Source organism: Mixophyes fleayi, chromosome 6, assembly GCF_038048845.1.
Source record: "Mixophyes fleayi isolate aMixFle1 chromosome 6, aMixFle1.hap1, whole genome shotgun sequence".
Taxonomy (NCBI): domain Eukaryota; kingdom Metazoa; phylum Chordata; class Amphibia; order Anura; family Limnodynastidae; genus Mixophyes; species Mixophyes fleayi.
The window spans coordinates 4,771,855-4,788,941 of NC_134407.1; the positions used below are offsets into that span (position 1 = coordinate 4,771,855).

General features: G+C 46.6%; 1 protein-coding gene across 1 annotated transcript in view; it reads left to right on the forward strand.

Annotated features, from left to right (window-relative positions):
- The window catches only part of NRAP (nebulin related anchoring protein), a 74,301-nt gene that overhangs the window by 37,103 nt on the left and 20,111 nt on the right, over positions 1–17,087 (forward strand). Inside the window, exons 24-25 of the mRNA XM_075215657.1 lie at positions 647–958; positions 1,942–2,046. Of these exons, the coding sequence (XP_075071758.1) occupies positions 647–958; positions 1,942–2,046 (417 nt within the window). The remainder of the gene's footprint in view (positions 1–646; positions 959–1,941; positions 2,047–17,087) is intronic.

Genomic DNA, 17,087 nt, shown 5'->3' on the forward strand with positions numbered 1-17,087 from the left:
AAAACAAAACTGAATTCAGATAAATGATGATGTAATATGCTCTATAAGTAAACGTTCATAGTGAAACAACACACGATATACAAATAGTTCTGTGTTTGCAACAACTGACAAAAATAAACAATAACAGTTCTAAGCTATCAAACACACATTATAGATAGAGACCAGTTCCAGCACACACACATTATAGATAGAGGCCAGTTCCAGCACACACACACATTATAGATAGAGGCCAGTTCCAGCACACACACATTATAGATAGAGGCCAGTTCCAGCACACACACATTATAGATAGAGGCCAGTTCCAGCACACACACATTATAGATAGAGACCAGTTCCAGCACACACACATTATAGATAGAGGCCAGTTCCAGCACACACACATTATAGATAGAGGCCAGTTCCAGCACACACACATTATAGATAGAGGCCAGTTCCAGCACACACACATTATAGATAGAGACCAGTTCCAGCACACACACATTATAGATAGAGGCCAGTTCCAGCACACACACATTATAGATAGAGGCCAGTTCCAGCACACACACATTATAGATAGAGGCCAGTTCCAGCACACACACATTATAGATAGAGGCCAGTTCCAGCCTGTATTTTTACACCTAACACACACCGTATGTTATCTTTACAGATAAAGTACAAGGAGGGATATGAGAGAACGAGGGGTAAACTGATCGGGGTGCAGGATGCAGAAGGAGATTCCCAGATGTCCCATTCGCTCCAAATGACCAAAATGCAGAGTGATCTGGAATACAAACGCGGATTTGAGGACTCAAAGATACATTATCATGGGTCCATGGACATGCTAGACATGGCACACGCAACAATGGCCCAGGGCTTAGCCACTGATCTTGGTTACAGGACCTTCCTCCACCGCTACAGCGCGCTCCCGACTGACATGAAGGTGCAGTGGGCAAAGAAGGCGTATGACCTGCAAAGTGACGTAAGTGGGACCAGCGAACATATCAATCTATAAACATCTGGAATCACATAGAGCGACTTGTATCATTTACACATTATCAGTTTTATAACCTCCAAGGAGATCTCTATTCTAACCTCCTATCTAACGGTATTTATCAAAACTCTTCCTCAGTTGTGTGCTTGGTGCCAGATGTACCAGCTACAGAGCAAACACTACAGCTGGATTATTCTGTACTCAGACTGGTCTTGTACCTTAGTGTCACATTGTAACCCAGTAGAACATTACATGATACATAATTACATGATACAATTTGATATGTTACAGCAGATCTGGGAGAACCAACTTCTTTCACTTTGGTTACTGTGGATGTTGGTGTTGAGGAGAGATTGATTCTCCCTCTTTGGTCTACGCTTCTAGTGATTACTGGTTCCCAGTGTTTTAGGTTTGTGGAGTTTGTAGCTGTCACATACAGGGATGAATTTGTTCTGCTAATGTCACAATGTGGGGATTGTGGGATTTGTTTTGTAATTTGTGATGCTTAAAATTAATTCAAAATATAATACAAAATACTTAGTTCTACTCTGAAACATCGGACTGTTGTGCTTCAGAAGCAGCCAGACAACAGGATACATTGTCCGATGTCTAGTAAAACCCAACAGGACTTCCTGATGACGATGTAATCCTGGTGTTAGCTCTTTGGACAAGATATCCAATCCCTGTGCTTACGGGCTTTATATTGTGAGACTGTCCATTATTGCTGAATATATTACCTGTGTAGGATTCATAGATACATCAACCTGATTTATAAGGTGACATCATTCACTGATAGACAAACTGTCTAATACAACAATGTTTAAATGTACTCTTCACCAGAGAAGCAAAGGTGTAAGAGTCCTTGTAAGAACCTGGTGTGAATCATAGAAACTTCTTCCCTTTAAAGTAGTCACTTTACACTTGTATAGTATATAAAAATATAAATATAAAAACACCTATTCCTCTTCCAGAACCAGTATAAGTCCGACCTAAAGTGGATGAGAGGAGTTGGCTGGATAACTGTGGGATCGTTGGACGTGATGCAGGCGAAGAAAGCGGCAGAGCTCATTAGTGAGGTGAGAGGTCGCCAGTGACCACTGAGGGCGTGAACTAATGACTGGTACCAGTAATATGACGCGGTGAGATGGGTCCTATGTGTGGATGTATATATATATATATATATATATAGAGAGAGAGAGAGAGAGAGAGAGAGAGATATCAGGATAGATCAGGAGAGAGCAGCCCAGCTCAGCTAGTATCTACGTAGACTACCGGAATGGGCAAGAGAGTGGCAGTTACAGTTTAATGCCAAATTGTGCACTTGGGCCTCAAAAACCCAAAGGCTAAATACAGTATTAAAGGCACTATAGTGGAAACCACTGAGGAGGAAAGGGATCTAGGAGTCACTATTTCAGGTGACATAAAGGCAGGTAAACAATATAACAAAGCAATGAGGAACAAGTCAGATGCTGGGTTGTATAGGGAGAGGAATCAGTAGCAGAAAGAAAGAAGTAATAATACCACTGTATAGGTCATTGGTACGGCCTCATCTAGATACTGTGTTCAGTTCTGGAGGCCGTATCTCCAGAAGGATATAAATACATTACAGACTGTACAAAGATGGGCAACTAAAATGGTGCATGGCCTACAGCACAAAACTTACCCGGAGAGACTAAAAGATCTTATTATGTATAGTTTGGAGCAGAGAAGGGAACGGGGGACATGATAGAAACTTTCATATATATCCAGTGATATAACAAGGTGCAGGAGGGAAACATTCTACAAAGGAAGAGAAGTATTAGAACACGAGGACATGCACTGACACTGGGGGGAAGAGAAGTATTAGAACACGAGGACATGCACTGACACTGGGGGGAAGAGAAGTATTAGAACACGAGGACATGTACTGACACTGGGGGGGAAGAGAAGTATTAGAACACGAGGACATGTACTGACACTGGGGGGAAGAGAAGTATTAGAACACGAGGACATGCACTGACACTGGGGGGAAGAGAAGTATTAGAACACGAGGACATGTACTGACACTGGGGGGAAGAGAAGTATTAGAACATGAGGACATGCACTGACACTGGGGGGAAGAGAAGTATTAGAACACGAGGACATGTACTGACACTGGGGGGAAGAGAAGTATTAGAACACGAGGACATGCACTGACACTGGGGGGAAGAGAAGTATTAGAACACGAGGACATGTACTGACACTGGGGGGAAGAGAAGTATTAGAACACGAGGACATGTACTGACACTGGGGGGGAGAGAAGTATTAGAACATGAGGACATGCACTGACACTGGGGGGAAGAGAAGTATTAGAACACGAGGACATGCACTGACACTGGGGGGAAGAGAAGTATTAGAACACGAGGACATATACTGACACTGGGGGGGAAGAGAAGTATTAGAACACGAGGACATGCACTGACACTGGGGGGGAGAGAAGTATTAGAACACGAGGACATGCACTGACACTGGGGAGAAGAGAAGTATTAGAACACGAGGACATGCACTGACACTGGGGGGAAGAGAAGTATTAGACCACGAGGACATGTACTGACACTGGGGGGAAGAGAAGTATTAGAACACGAGGACATGTACTGACACTGGGGGGAAGAGAAGTATTAGAACACGAGGACATGTACTGACACTGGGGGGAAGAGAAGTATTAGAACACGAGGACATATACTGACACTGGGGGGAAGAGAAGTATTAGAACACGAGGACATGCACTGACACTGGAGGGAAGAGAAGTATTAGAACACGAGGACATATACTGACACTGGGGCGGAAGAGAAGTATTAGAACACGAGGACATGCACTGATACTGGGGGGAAGAGAAGTATTAGAACACGAGGACATGTACTGACACTGGGGGGAAGAGAAGTATTAGAACATGAGGACATGCACTGACACTGGGGGGAAGAGAAGTATTAGAACACGAGGACATGTACTGACACTGGGGGAAGAGAAGTATTAGAACACGAGGACATGCACTGACACTGGGGGGAAGAGAAGTATTAGAACACGAGGACATGTACTGACACTGGGGGGAAGAGAAGTATTAAAACACGAGGACATGTACTGACACTGGGGGGGAGAGAAGTATTAGAACATGAGGACATGCACTGACACTGGGGGGAAGAGAAGTATTAGAAGACGAGGACATGCACTGACACTGGGGGGAAGAGAAGTATTAGAACACGAGGACATATACTGACACTGGGGGGGAAGAGAAGTATTAGAACACGAGGACATGCACTGACACTGGGGGGGAGAGAAGTATTAGAACACGAGGACATGCACTGACACTGGGGAGAAGAGAAGTATTAGAACACGAGGACATGCACTGACACTGGGGGGAAGAGAAGTATTAGACCACGAGGACATGTACTGACACTGGGGGGAAGAGAAGTATTAGAACACGAGGACATGTACTGACACTGGGGGGAAGAGAAGTATTAGATCACGAGGACATGTACTGACACTGGGGGGAAGAGAAGTATTAGAACACGAGGACATGTACTGACACTGGGGGGAAGAGAAGTATTAGAACACGAGGACATGTACTGACACTGGGGGGAAGAGAAGTATTAGAACACGAGGACATATACTGACACTGAGGGGAAGAGAAGTATTAGAACACGAGGACATGTGCTGACACTGGGGGGAAGAGAAGTATTAGAACACGAGGACATATACTGACACTGAGGGGAAGAGAAGTATTAGAACACGAGGACATGTACTGACACTGGGGGGAAGAGAAGTATTAGAACACGAGGACATATACTGACACTGGGGGTAAGAGAAGTATTAGAACACGAGGACATATACTGACACTGAGGGGAAGAGAGGTATTAGAACACAAGGACATGTACTGACACTGGGGGGAAGAGAAGTATTAGAACACGAGGACATGTACTGACACTGGGGGGGGGAGAAGTATTGGAACACGAGGACATGCACTGACACTGGAGGGAAGAGAAGTATTAGAACATGAGGACATGTACTGACACTGGAGGGAAGAGAAGTATTAGAACACGAGGACATGCACTGACACTGGGGGGAAGAGAAGTATTAGAACACGAGGACATATACTGACACTGGGGGGGAAGAGAAGTATTAGAACACGAGGACATGCACTGACACTGGGGGGGGAGAGAAGTATTAGAACACGAGGACATGCACTGACACTGGGGGGAAGAGAAGTATTAGACCATGAGGACATGTACTGACACTGGGGGGAAGAGAAGTATTAGAACACGAGGACATGTACTGACACTGGGGGGAAGAGAAGTATTAGAACACGAGGACATGTACTGACACTGGGGGGAAGAGAAGTATTAGAACACGAGGACATGTACTGACACTGGGGGGAAGAGAAGTATTAGAACACGAGGACATGTACTGACACTGGGGGGAAGAGAAGTATTAGAACACGAGGACATATACTGACACTGAGGGGAAGAGAAGTATTAGAACACGAGGACATGTGCACTGACACTGGGGGGAAGAGAAGTATTAGAACACGAGGACATGCACTGACACTGGAGGGAAGAGAAGTATTAGAACATGAGGACATGTACTGACACTGGAGGGAAGAGAAGTATTAGAACACGAGGACATGCACTGACACTGGGGGGAAGAGAAGTATTAGAACACGAGGACATATACTGACACTGGGGGGGAAGAGAAGTATTAGAACACGAGGACATGCACTGACACTGGGGGGGGAGAGAAGTATTAGAACACGAGGACATGCACTGACACTGGGGAGAAGAGAAGTATTAGAACACGAGGACATGCACTGACACTGGGGGGAAGAGAAGTATTAGACCACGAGGACATGTACTGACACTGGGGGGAAGAGAAGTATTAGAACACGAGGACATGTACTGACACTGGGGGGAAGAGAAGTATTAGAACACGAGGACATGTACTGACACTGGGGGGAAGAGAAGTATTAGAACACGAGGACATGTACTGACACTGGGGGGAAGAGAAGTATTAGAACACGAGGACATGTACTGACACTGGGGGGAAGAGAAGTATTAGAACACGAGGACATATACTGACACTGAGGGGAAGAGAAGTATTAGAACACGAGGACATGTGCTGACACTGGGGGGAAGAGAAGTATTAGAACACGAGGACATATACTGACACTGAGGGGAAGAGAAGTATTAGAACACGAGGACATGTACTGACACTGGGGGGAAGAGAAGTATTAGAACACGAGGACATATACTGACACTGGGGGGAAGAGAAGTATTAGAACACGAGGACATATACTGACACTGAGGGGAAGAGAGGTATTAGAACACAAGGACATGTACTGACACTGGGGGGAAGAGAAGTATTAGAACACGAGGACATGTACTGACACTGGGGGGGGGAGAAGTATTGGAACACGAGGACATGTACTGACACTGGGGGGAAGAGAAGTATTAGAACACGAGGACATGTACTGACACTGGGGGGAAGAGAAGTATTAGAACACGAGGACATGTACTGACACTGGGGGGAAGAGAAGTATTAGAACATGAGGACATGTACTGACACTGGGGGGAAGAGAAGTATTAGAACACGAGGACATATACTGACACTGAGGGGAAGAGAAGTATTAGAACACGAGGACATGTACTGACACTGGGGGGAAGAGAAGTATTAGAACACGAGGACATATACTGACACTGGGGGGAAGAGAAGTATTAGAACACGAGGACATATACTGACACTGAGGGGAAGAGAGGTATTAGAACACAAGGACATGTACTGACACTGGGGGGAAGAGAAGTATTAGAACACGAGGACATGTACTGACACTGGGGGGGGGGGAGAAGTATTGGAACACGAGGACATGTACTGACACTGGGGGGAAGGGAAGTATTAGAACACGAGGACATGTACTGACACTGGGGGGAAGAGAAGTATTAGAACACGAGGACATGTACTGACACTGGGGGGAAGAGAAGTATTAGAACATGAGGACATGTACTGACACTGGGGGGAAGAGAAGTATTAGAACACAAGGACATGTACTGACACTGGGGGGAAGAGAAGTATTAGAACACGAGGACATGTACTGACACTGGGGGAAGAGAAGTATTAGAACACAAGGACATGTACTGACACTGGGGGGAAGAGAAGTATTAGAACACGAGGACATGTACTGACACTGGGGGGGAGAGAAGTATTAGAACACGAGGACATGCACTGACACTGGGGGGGAGAGAAGTATTAGAACACGAGGACATATACTGACACTGGGGGGAAGAGAAGTATTAGAACACGAGGACATGTACTGACACTGGGGGGAAGAGAAGTATTAGAACACGAGGACATGTACTGACACTGGAGGGAAGAGAAGTATTAGAACACGAGGACATGTACTGACACTGGGGGGGAGAGAAGTATTAGAACACGAGGACATGTACTGACACTGGGGGGGAGAGAAGTATTAGAACACGAGGACATGTACTGACACTGGGGGGAAGAGAAGTATTAGAACACGAGGACATGCACTGACACTGGAGGGAAGAGAAGTATTAGAACACGAGGACATGTACTGACACTGGGGGGAAGAGAAGTATTAGAACACGAGGACATATGCTGACACTGGGGGGAAGAGAAGTATTAGAACACGAGGACATGTACTGACACTGGGGGGAAGAGAAGTATTAGAACATGAGGACATGTACTGACACTGGGGGGGAAGAGAAGTATTAGAACACGAGGACATGTACTGACACTGGGGGAAGAGAAGTATTAGAACATGAGGACATGTACTGACACTGGGGGAAGAGAAGTATTAGAACACGAGGACATGTACTGACACTGGGGGGAAGAGAAGTATTAGAACACGAAGACATGTACTGACACTGGGGGGAAGAGAAGTATTAGAACACGAGGACATGTACTGACACTGGGGGGAAGAGAAGTATTAGAACACGAGGACATGTACTGACACTGGGGGGGAAGAGAAGTATTAGAACACGAGGACATGCACTGACACTGGGGGGGGAGAGAAGTATTAGAATACGAGGACATGTACTGACACTGGGGGGAAGAGAAGTATTAGAACATGAGGACATGTACTGACACTGGGGGGAAGAGAAGTATTAGAACATGAGGACATGTACTGACACTGGAGGGAAGAGAAGTATTAGAACACAAGGACATGTACTGACACTGGGGGGGAAGAGAAGTATTAGAACACGAGGACATGCACTGACACTGGGGGGGGAGAGAAGTATTAGAATACGAGGACATGTACTGACACTGGGAGGAAGAGAAGTATTAGAACACGAGGACATGTACTGACACTGGGAGGAAGAGAAGTATTAGAACACGAGGACATGCACTGACACTGGGGGGAAGAGAAGTATTAGAACACGAGGACATGTACTGACACTGGAGGGAAGAGAAGTATTAGAACACGAGGACATGCACTGACACTGGGGGGGGAGAGAAGTATTAGAATACGAGGACATGTACTGACACTGGGGGGAAGAGAAGTATTAGAACACGAGGACATGTACTGACACTGGGGGAAGAGAAGTATTAGAACACGAGGACATGTACTGACACTGGGGGGGAAGAGAAGTATTAGAACACGAGGACATGTACTGACACTGGGGGGAAGAGAAGTATTAGAACACGAGGACATGTACTGACACTGGGGGGGAAGAGAAGTATTAGAACACGAGGACATGTACTGACACTGGGGGGGAAGAGAAGTATTAGAACACAAGGACATGTACTGACACTGGGGGGGAAGAGAAGTATTAGAACACGAGGACATGTACTGACACTGGGGGGGAGAGAAGTATTAGAACACGAGGACATGTACTGACACTGGGGGGAAGAGAAGTATTAGAACATGAGGACATGTACTGACACTGGGGAGAAGAGAAGTATTAGAACACGAGGACATGCACTGACACTGGGGGGAAGAGAAGTATTAGAACACGAGGACATGTACTGACACTGGGGGGAAGAGAAGTATTAGAACACGAGGACATGTACTGACACTGGGGGGAAGAGAAGTATTAGAACACGAGGACATGTACTGACACTGGAGGGAAGAGAAGTATTAGAACACGAGGACATGTACTGACACTGGGGGGGAGAGAAGTATTAGAACACGAGGACATGTACTGACACTGGGGGGAAGAGAAGTATTAGAACACGAGGACATGCACTGACACTGGAGGGAAGAGAAGTATTAGAACACCAGGACATGTACTGACACTGGGGGGAAGAGAAGTATTAGAACACGAGGACATGTGCTGACACTGGGGGGAAGAGAAGTATTAGAACACGAGGACATGTACTGACACTGGGGGGGAAGAGAAGTATTAGAACATGAGGACATGTACTGACACTGGGGGGGAAGAGAAGTATTAGAACACGAGGACATGTACTGACACTGGGGGAAGAGAAGTATTAGAACATGAGGACATGTACTGACACTGGGGGAAGAGAAGTATTAGAACACGAGGACATGTACTGACACTGGGGGGAAGAGAAGTATTAGAACACGAGGACATGTACTGACACTGGGGGGAAGAGAAGTATTAGAACACGAGGACATGTACTGACACTGGGGGGAAGAGAAGTATTAGAACACGAGGACATGTACTGACACTGGGGGGGAAGAGAAGTATTAGAACACGAGGACATGCACTGACACTGGGGGGGGAGAGAAGTATTAGAATACGAGGACATGTACTGACACTGGGGGCAAGAGAAGTATTAGAACATGAGGACATGTACTGACACTGGGGGGAAGAGAAGTATTAGAACATGAGGACATGTACTGACACTGGAGGGAAGAGAAGTATTAGAACACAAGGACATGTACTGACACTGGGGGGGAAGAGAAGTATTAGAACACGAGGACATGCACTGACACTGGGGGGGGAGAGAAGTATTAGAATACGAGGACATGTACTGACACTGGGAGGAAGAGAAGTATTAGAACACGAGGACATGTACTGACACTGGGAGGAAGAGAAGTATTAGAACACGAGGACATGCACTGACACTGGGGGGAAGAGAAGTATTAGAACACGAGGACATGTACTGACACTGGAGGGAAGAGAAGTATTAGAACACGAGGACATGCACTGACACTGGGGGGGGAGAGAAGTATTAGAATACGAGGACATGTACTGACACAGGGGGGAAGAGAAGTATTAGAACACGAGGACATGTACTGACACTGGGGGAAGAGAAGTATTAGAACACGAGGACATGTACTGACACTGGGGGGGGGAAGAGAAGTATTAGAACACGAGGACATGTACTGACACTGGGGGGAAGAGAAGTATTAGACACGAGGACATGTACTGACACTGGGGGGGAGAGAAGTATTAGAACACAAGGACATGTACTGACACTGGGGGGGAAGAGAAGTATTAGAACACGAGGACATGTACTGACACTGGGGGAGAGAAGTATTAGAACACGAGGACATGTACTGACACTGGGGGGAAGAGAAGTATTAGAACATGAGGACATGTACTGACACTGGGGAGAAGAGAAGTATTAGAACACGAGGACATGCACTGATACTGGGGGGAAGAGAAGTATTAGAACACGAGGACATGTACTGACACTGGGGGTAAGAGAAGTATTAGAACACGAGGACATGTACTGACACTGGGGGGAAGAGAAGTATTAGAACATGAGGACATGTACTGACACTGGGGAGAAGAGAAGTATTAGAACACGAGGACATGCACTGACACTGGGGGGAAGAGAAGTATTAGAACACGAGGACATGTACTGACACTGGGGGGAAGAGAAGTATTAGAACACGAGGACATGTGCTGACACTGGGGGGAAGAGAAGTATTAGAACACGAGGACATGCACTGACACTGGGGGGAAGAGAAGTATTAGAACACAAGGACATGTACTGACACTGGGGGTAAGAGAAGTATTAGAACACGAGGACATGTACTGACACTGGGGGTAAGAGAAGTATTAGAACACGAGGACATGTACTGACACTGGGGGGAAGAGAAGTATTAGAACATGAGGACATGTACTGACACTGGGGAGAAGAGAAGTATTAGAACACGAGGACATGTACTGACACTGGGGGGAAGAGAAGTATTAGAACACGAAGACATGTACTGACACTGGGGGGAAGAGAAGTATTAGAACACGAGGACATGTACTGACACTGGGGGGAAGAGAAGTATTAGAACACGAGGACATGTACTGACACTGGGGGGGAAGAGAAGTATTAGAACACGAGGACATGCACTGACACTGGGGGGGGAGAGAAGTATTAGAATACGAGGACATGTACTGACACTGGGGGGAAGAGAAGTATTAGAACATGAGGACATGTACTGACACTGGGGGGAAGAGAAGTATTAGAACATGAGGACATGTACTGACACTGGAGGGAAGAGAAGTATTAGAACACAAGGACATGTACTGACACTGGGGGGGAAGAGAAGTATTAGAACACGAGGACATGCACTGACACTGGGGGGGAGAGAAGTATTAGAATACGAGGACATGTACTGACACTGGGAGGAAGAGAAGTATTAGAACACGAGGACATGTACTGACACTGGGAGGAAGAGAAGTATTAGAACACGAGGACATGCACTGACACTGGGGGGAAGAGAAGTATTAGAACACGAGGACATGTACTGACACTGGAGGGAAGAGAAGTATTAGAACACGAGGACATGCACTGACACTGGGGGGGGAGAGAAGTATTAGAATACGAGGACATGTACTGACACTGGGGGGAAGAGAAGTATTAGAACACGAGGACATGTACTGACACTGGGGGAAGAGAAGTATTAGAACACGAGGACATGTACTGACACTGGGGGGGAAGAGAAGTATTAGAACACGAGGACATGTACTGACACTGGGGGGAAGAGAAGTATTAGAACACGAGGACATGTACTGACACTGGGGGGGAAGAGAAGTATTAGAACACGAGGACATGTACTGACACTGGGGGGGAAGAGAAGTATTAGAACACAAGGACATGTACTGACACTGGGGGGGAAGAGAAGTATTAGAACACGAGGACATGTACTGACACTGGGGGGGAGAGAAGTATTAGAACACGAGGACATGTACTGACACTGGGGGGAAGAGAAGTATTAGAACATGAGGACATGTACTGACACTGGGGAGAAGAGAAGTATTAGAACACGAGGACATGCACTGACACTGGGGGGAAGAGAAGTATTAGAACACGAGGACATGTACTGACACTGGGGGGAAGAGAAGTATTAGAACACGAGGACATGTACTGACACTGGGGGGAAGAGAAGTATTAGAACACGAGGACATGTACTGACACTGGAGGGAAGAGAAGTATTAGAACACGAGGACATGTACTGACACTGGGGGGGAGAGAAGTATTAGAACACGAGGACATGTACTGACACTGGGGGGAAGAGAAGTATTAGAACACGAGGACATGCACTGACACTGGAGGGAAGAGAAGTATTAGAACACGAGGACATGTACTGACACTGGGGGGAAGAGAAGTATTAGAACACGAGGACATGTGCTGACACTGGGGGGAAGAGAAGTATTAGAACACGAGGACATGTACTGACACTGGGGGGGAAGAGAAGTATTAGAACATGAGGACATGTACTGACACTGGGGGGGAAGAGAAGTATTAGAACACGAGGACATGTACTGACACTGGGGGAAGAGAAGTATTAGAACATGAGGACATGTACTGACACTGGGGGAAGAGAAGTATTAGAACACGAGGACATGTACTGACACTGGGGGGAAGAGAAGTATTAGAACACGAGGACATGTACTGACACTGGGGGGAAGAGAAGTATTAGAACACGAGGACATGTACTGACACTGGGGGGAAGAGAAGTATTAGAACACGAGGACATGTACTGACACTGGGGGGGAAGAGAAGTATTAGAACACGAGGACATGCACTGACACTGGGGGGGGAGAGAAGTATTAGAATACGAGGACATGTACTGACACTGGGGGCAAGAGAAGTATTAGAACATGAGGACATGTACTGACACTGGGGGAAGAGAAGTATTAGAACATGAGGACATGTACTGACACTGGAGGGAAGAGAAGTATTAGAACACAAGGACATGTACTGACACTGGGGGGGAAGAGAAGTATTAGAACACGAGGACATGCACTGACACTGGGGGGGGAGAGAAGTATTAGAATACGAGGACATGTACTGACACTGGGAGGAAGAGAAGTATTAGAACACGAGGACATGTACTGACACTGGGAGGAAGAGAAGTATTAGAACACGAGGACATGCACTGACACTGGGGGGAAGAGAAGTATTAGAACACGAGGACATGTACTGACACTGGAGGGAAGAGAAGTATTAGAACACGAGGACATGCACTGACACTGGGGGGGGAGAGAAGTATTAGAATACGAGGACATGTACTGACACTGGGGGGAAGAGAAGTATTAGAACACGAGGACATGTACTGACACTGGGGGAAGAGAAGTATTAGAACACGAGGACATGTACTGACACTGGGGGGGAAGAGAAGTATTAGAACACGAGGACATGTACTGACACTGGGGGGAAGAGAAGTATTAGAACACGAGGACATGTACTGACACTGGGGGGGAAGAGAAGTATTAGAACACAAGGACATGTACTGACACTGGGGGGGAAGAGAAGTATTAGAACACGAGGACATGTACTGACACTGGGGGGGAGAGAAGTATTAGAACACGAGGACATGTACTGACACTGGGGGGAAGAGAAGTATTAGAACATGAGGACATGTACTGACACTGGGGAGAAGAGAAGTATTAGAACACGAGGACATGCACTGATACTGGGGGGAAGAGAAGTATTAGAACACGAGGACATGTACTGACACTGGGGGGAAGAGAAGTATTAGAACACGAGGACATGTGCTGACACTGGGGGGAAGAGAAGTATTAGAACACGAGGACATGCACTGACACTGGGGGGAAGAGAAGTATTAGAACACGAGGACATGTACTGACACTGGGGGGAAGAGAAGTATTAGAACACGAGGACATGTGCTGACACTGGGGGGAAGAGAAGTATTAGAACACAAGGACATGTACTGACACTGGGGGGAAGAGAAGTATTAGAACACGAGGACATGTACTGACACTGGGGGTAAGAGAAGTATTAGAACACGAGGACATGTACTGACACTGGGGGGAAGAGAAGTATTAGAACATGAGGACATGTACTGACACTGGGGAGAAGAGAAGTATTAGAACACGAGGACATGCACTGACACTGGGGGGAAGAGAAGTATTAGAACACGAGGACATGTACTGACACTGGGGGGAAGAGAAGTATTAGAACACGAGGACATGTGCTGACACTGGGGGGAAGAGAAGTATTAGAACACGAGGACATGCACTGACACTGGGGGGAAGAGAAGTATTAGAACACAAGGACATGTACTGACACTGGGGGTAAGAGAAGTATTAGAACACGAGGACATGTACTGACACTGGGGGTAAGAGAAGTATTAGAACACGAGGACATGTACTGACACTGGGGGGAAGAGAAGTATTAGAACATGAGGACATGTACTGACACTGGGGAGAAGAGAAGTATTAGAACACGAGGACATGCACTGACACTGGGGGGAAGAGAAGTATTAGAACACGAGGACATGCACTGACACTGGGGGGAAGAGAAGTATTAGAACACAAGGACATGTACTGACACTGGGGGTAAGAGAAGTATTAGAACACGAGGACATGTACTGACACTGGGGGTAAGAGAAGTATTAGAACACGAGGACATGTACTGACACTGGGGGGAAGAGAAGTATTAGAACATGAGGACATGTACTGACACTGGGGAGAAGAGAAGTATTAGAACACGAGGACATGTACTGACACTGGGGGGAAGAGAAGTATTAGAACACGAAGACATGTACTGACACTGGGGGGAAGAGAAGTATTAGAACACGAAGACATGTACTGACACTGGGGGGAAGAGAAGTATTAGAACACGAGGACATGTACTGACACTGGGGGGGAAGAGAAGTATTAGAACACGAGGACATGCACTGACACTGGGGGGGGAGAGAAGTATTAGAATACGAGGACATGTACTGACACTGGGGGGAAGAGAAGTATTAGAACATGAGGACATGTACTGACACTGGGGGGAAGAGAAGTATTAGAACATGAGGACATGTACTGACACTGGAGGGAAGAGAAGTATTAGAACACAAGGACATGTACTGACACTGGGGGGGAAGAGAAGTATTAGAACACGAGGACATGCACTGACACTGGGGGGGGAGAGAAGTATTAGAATACGAGGACATGTACTGACACTGGGAGGAAGAGAAGTATTAGAACACGAGGACATGTACTGACACTGGGAGGAAGAGAAGTATTAGAACACGAGGACATGCACTGACACTGGGGGGAAGAGAAGTATTAGAACACGAGGACATGTACTGACACTGGAGGGAAGAGAAGTATTAGAACACGAGGACATGCACTGACACTGGGGGGGGAGAGAAGTATTAGAATACGAGGACATGTACTGACACTGGGGGGAAGAGAAGTATTAGAACACGAGGACATGTACTGACACTGGGGGAAGAGAAGTATTAGAACACGAGGACATGTACTGACACTGGGGGGGAAGAGAAGTATTAGAACACGAGGACATGTACTGACACTGGGGGGAAGAGAAGTATTAGAACACGAGGACATGTACTGACACTGGGGGGGAAGAGAAGTATTAGAACACGAGGACATGTACTGACACTGGGGGGAAGAGAAGTATTAGAACACAAGGACATGTACTGACACTGGGGGGGAAGAGAAGTATTAGAACACGAGGACATGTACTGACACTGGGGGGGAGAGAAGTATTAGAACACGAGGACATGTACTGACACTGGGGGGAAGAGAAGTATTAGAACATGAGGACATGTACTGACACTGGGGAGAAGAGAAGTATTAGAACACGAGGACATGCACTGACACTGGGGGGAAGAGAAGTATTAGAACACGAGGACATGTACTGACACTGGGGGGGAAGAGAAGTATTAGAACACGAGGACATGTACTGACACTGGGGGAAGAGAAGTATTAGAACACGAGGACATGTACTGACACTGGAGGGAAGAGAAGTATTAGAACACGAGGACATGTACTGACACTTGGGGGGGAGAGAAGTATTAGAACACGAGGACATGTACTGACACTGGGGGAAGAGAAGTATTAGAACACGAGGACATGCACTGACACTGGAGGGAAGAGAAGTATTAGAACACGAGGACATGTACTGACACTGGGGGGAAGAGAAGTATTAGAAACACGAGGACAGTGCTGACACTGGGGGGAAGAGAAGTATTAGAACACGAGGACATGTACTGACACTGGGGGGAAGAGAAGTATTAGAACATGAGGACATGTACTGACACTGGGGGGGAAGAGAAGTATTAGAACACGAGGACATGTACTGACACTGGGGGAAGAGAAGTATTAGAACATGAGGACATGTACTGACACTGGGGAAGAGAAGTATTAGAACACGAGGGACATGTACTGACACTGGGGGAAGAGAAGTATTAGAACACGAGGACATGTACTGACACTGGGGGGAAGAGAAGTATTAGAACACGAGGACATGTACTGACACTGGGGGGAAGAGAAGTATTAGAACACTGAGGACATGTACTGACACTGGGGGGGAAGAGAAGTATTAGAACACGAGGACATGCACTGACACTGGGGGGGAGAGAAGTATTAGAATACGAGGACATGTACTGACACTGGGGGCAAGAGAAGTATTAGAACATGAGGACATGTACTGACACTGGGGGGAAGAGAAGTATTAGAACATGAGGGACATGTACTGACACTGGAGGGAAGAGAAGTATTAGAACACAAGGACATGTACTGACACTGGGGGGAAGAGAAGTATTAGAACACGAGGACATGCACTGACACTGGGGGGAGAGAAGTATTTAGAATACGAGGACATGTACTGACACTGGGAGGGAGAGAGAAGTATTAGAACACGAGGACATGTACTGACACTGGGAGGAAGAGAAGTATTAGAACACGAGGACATG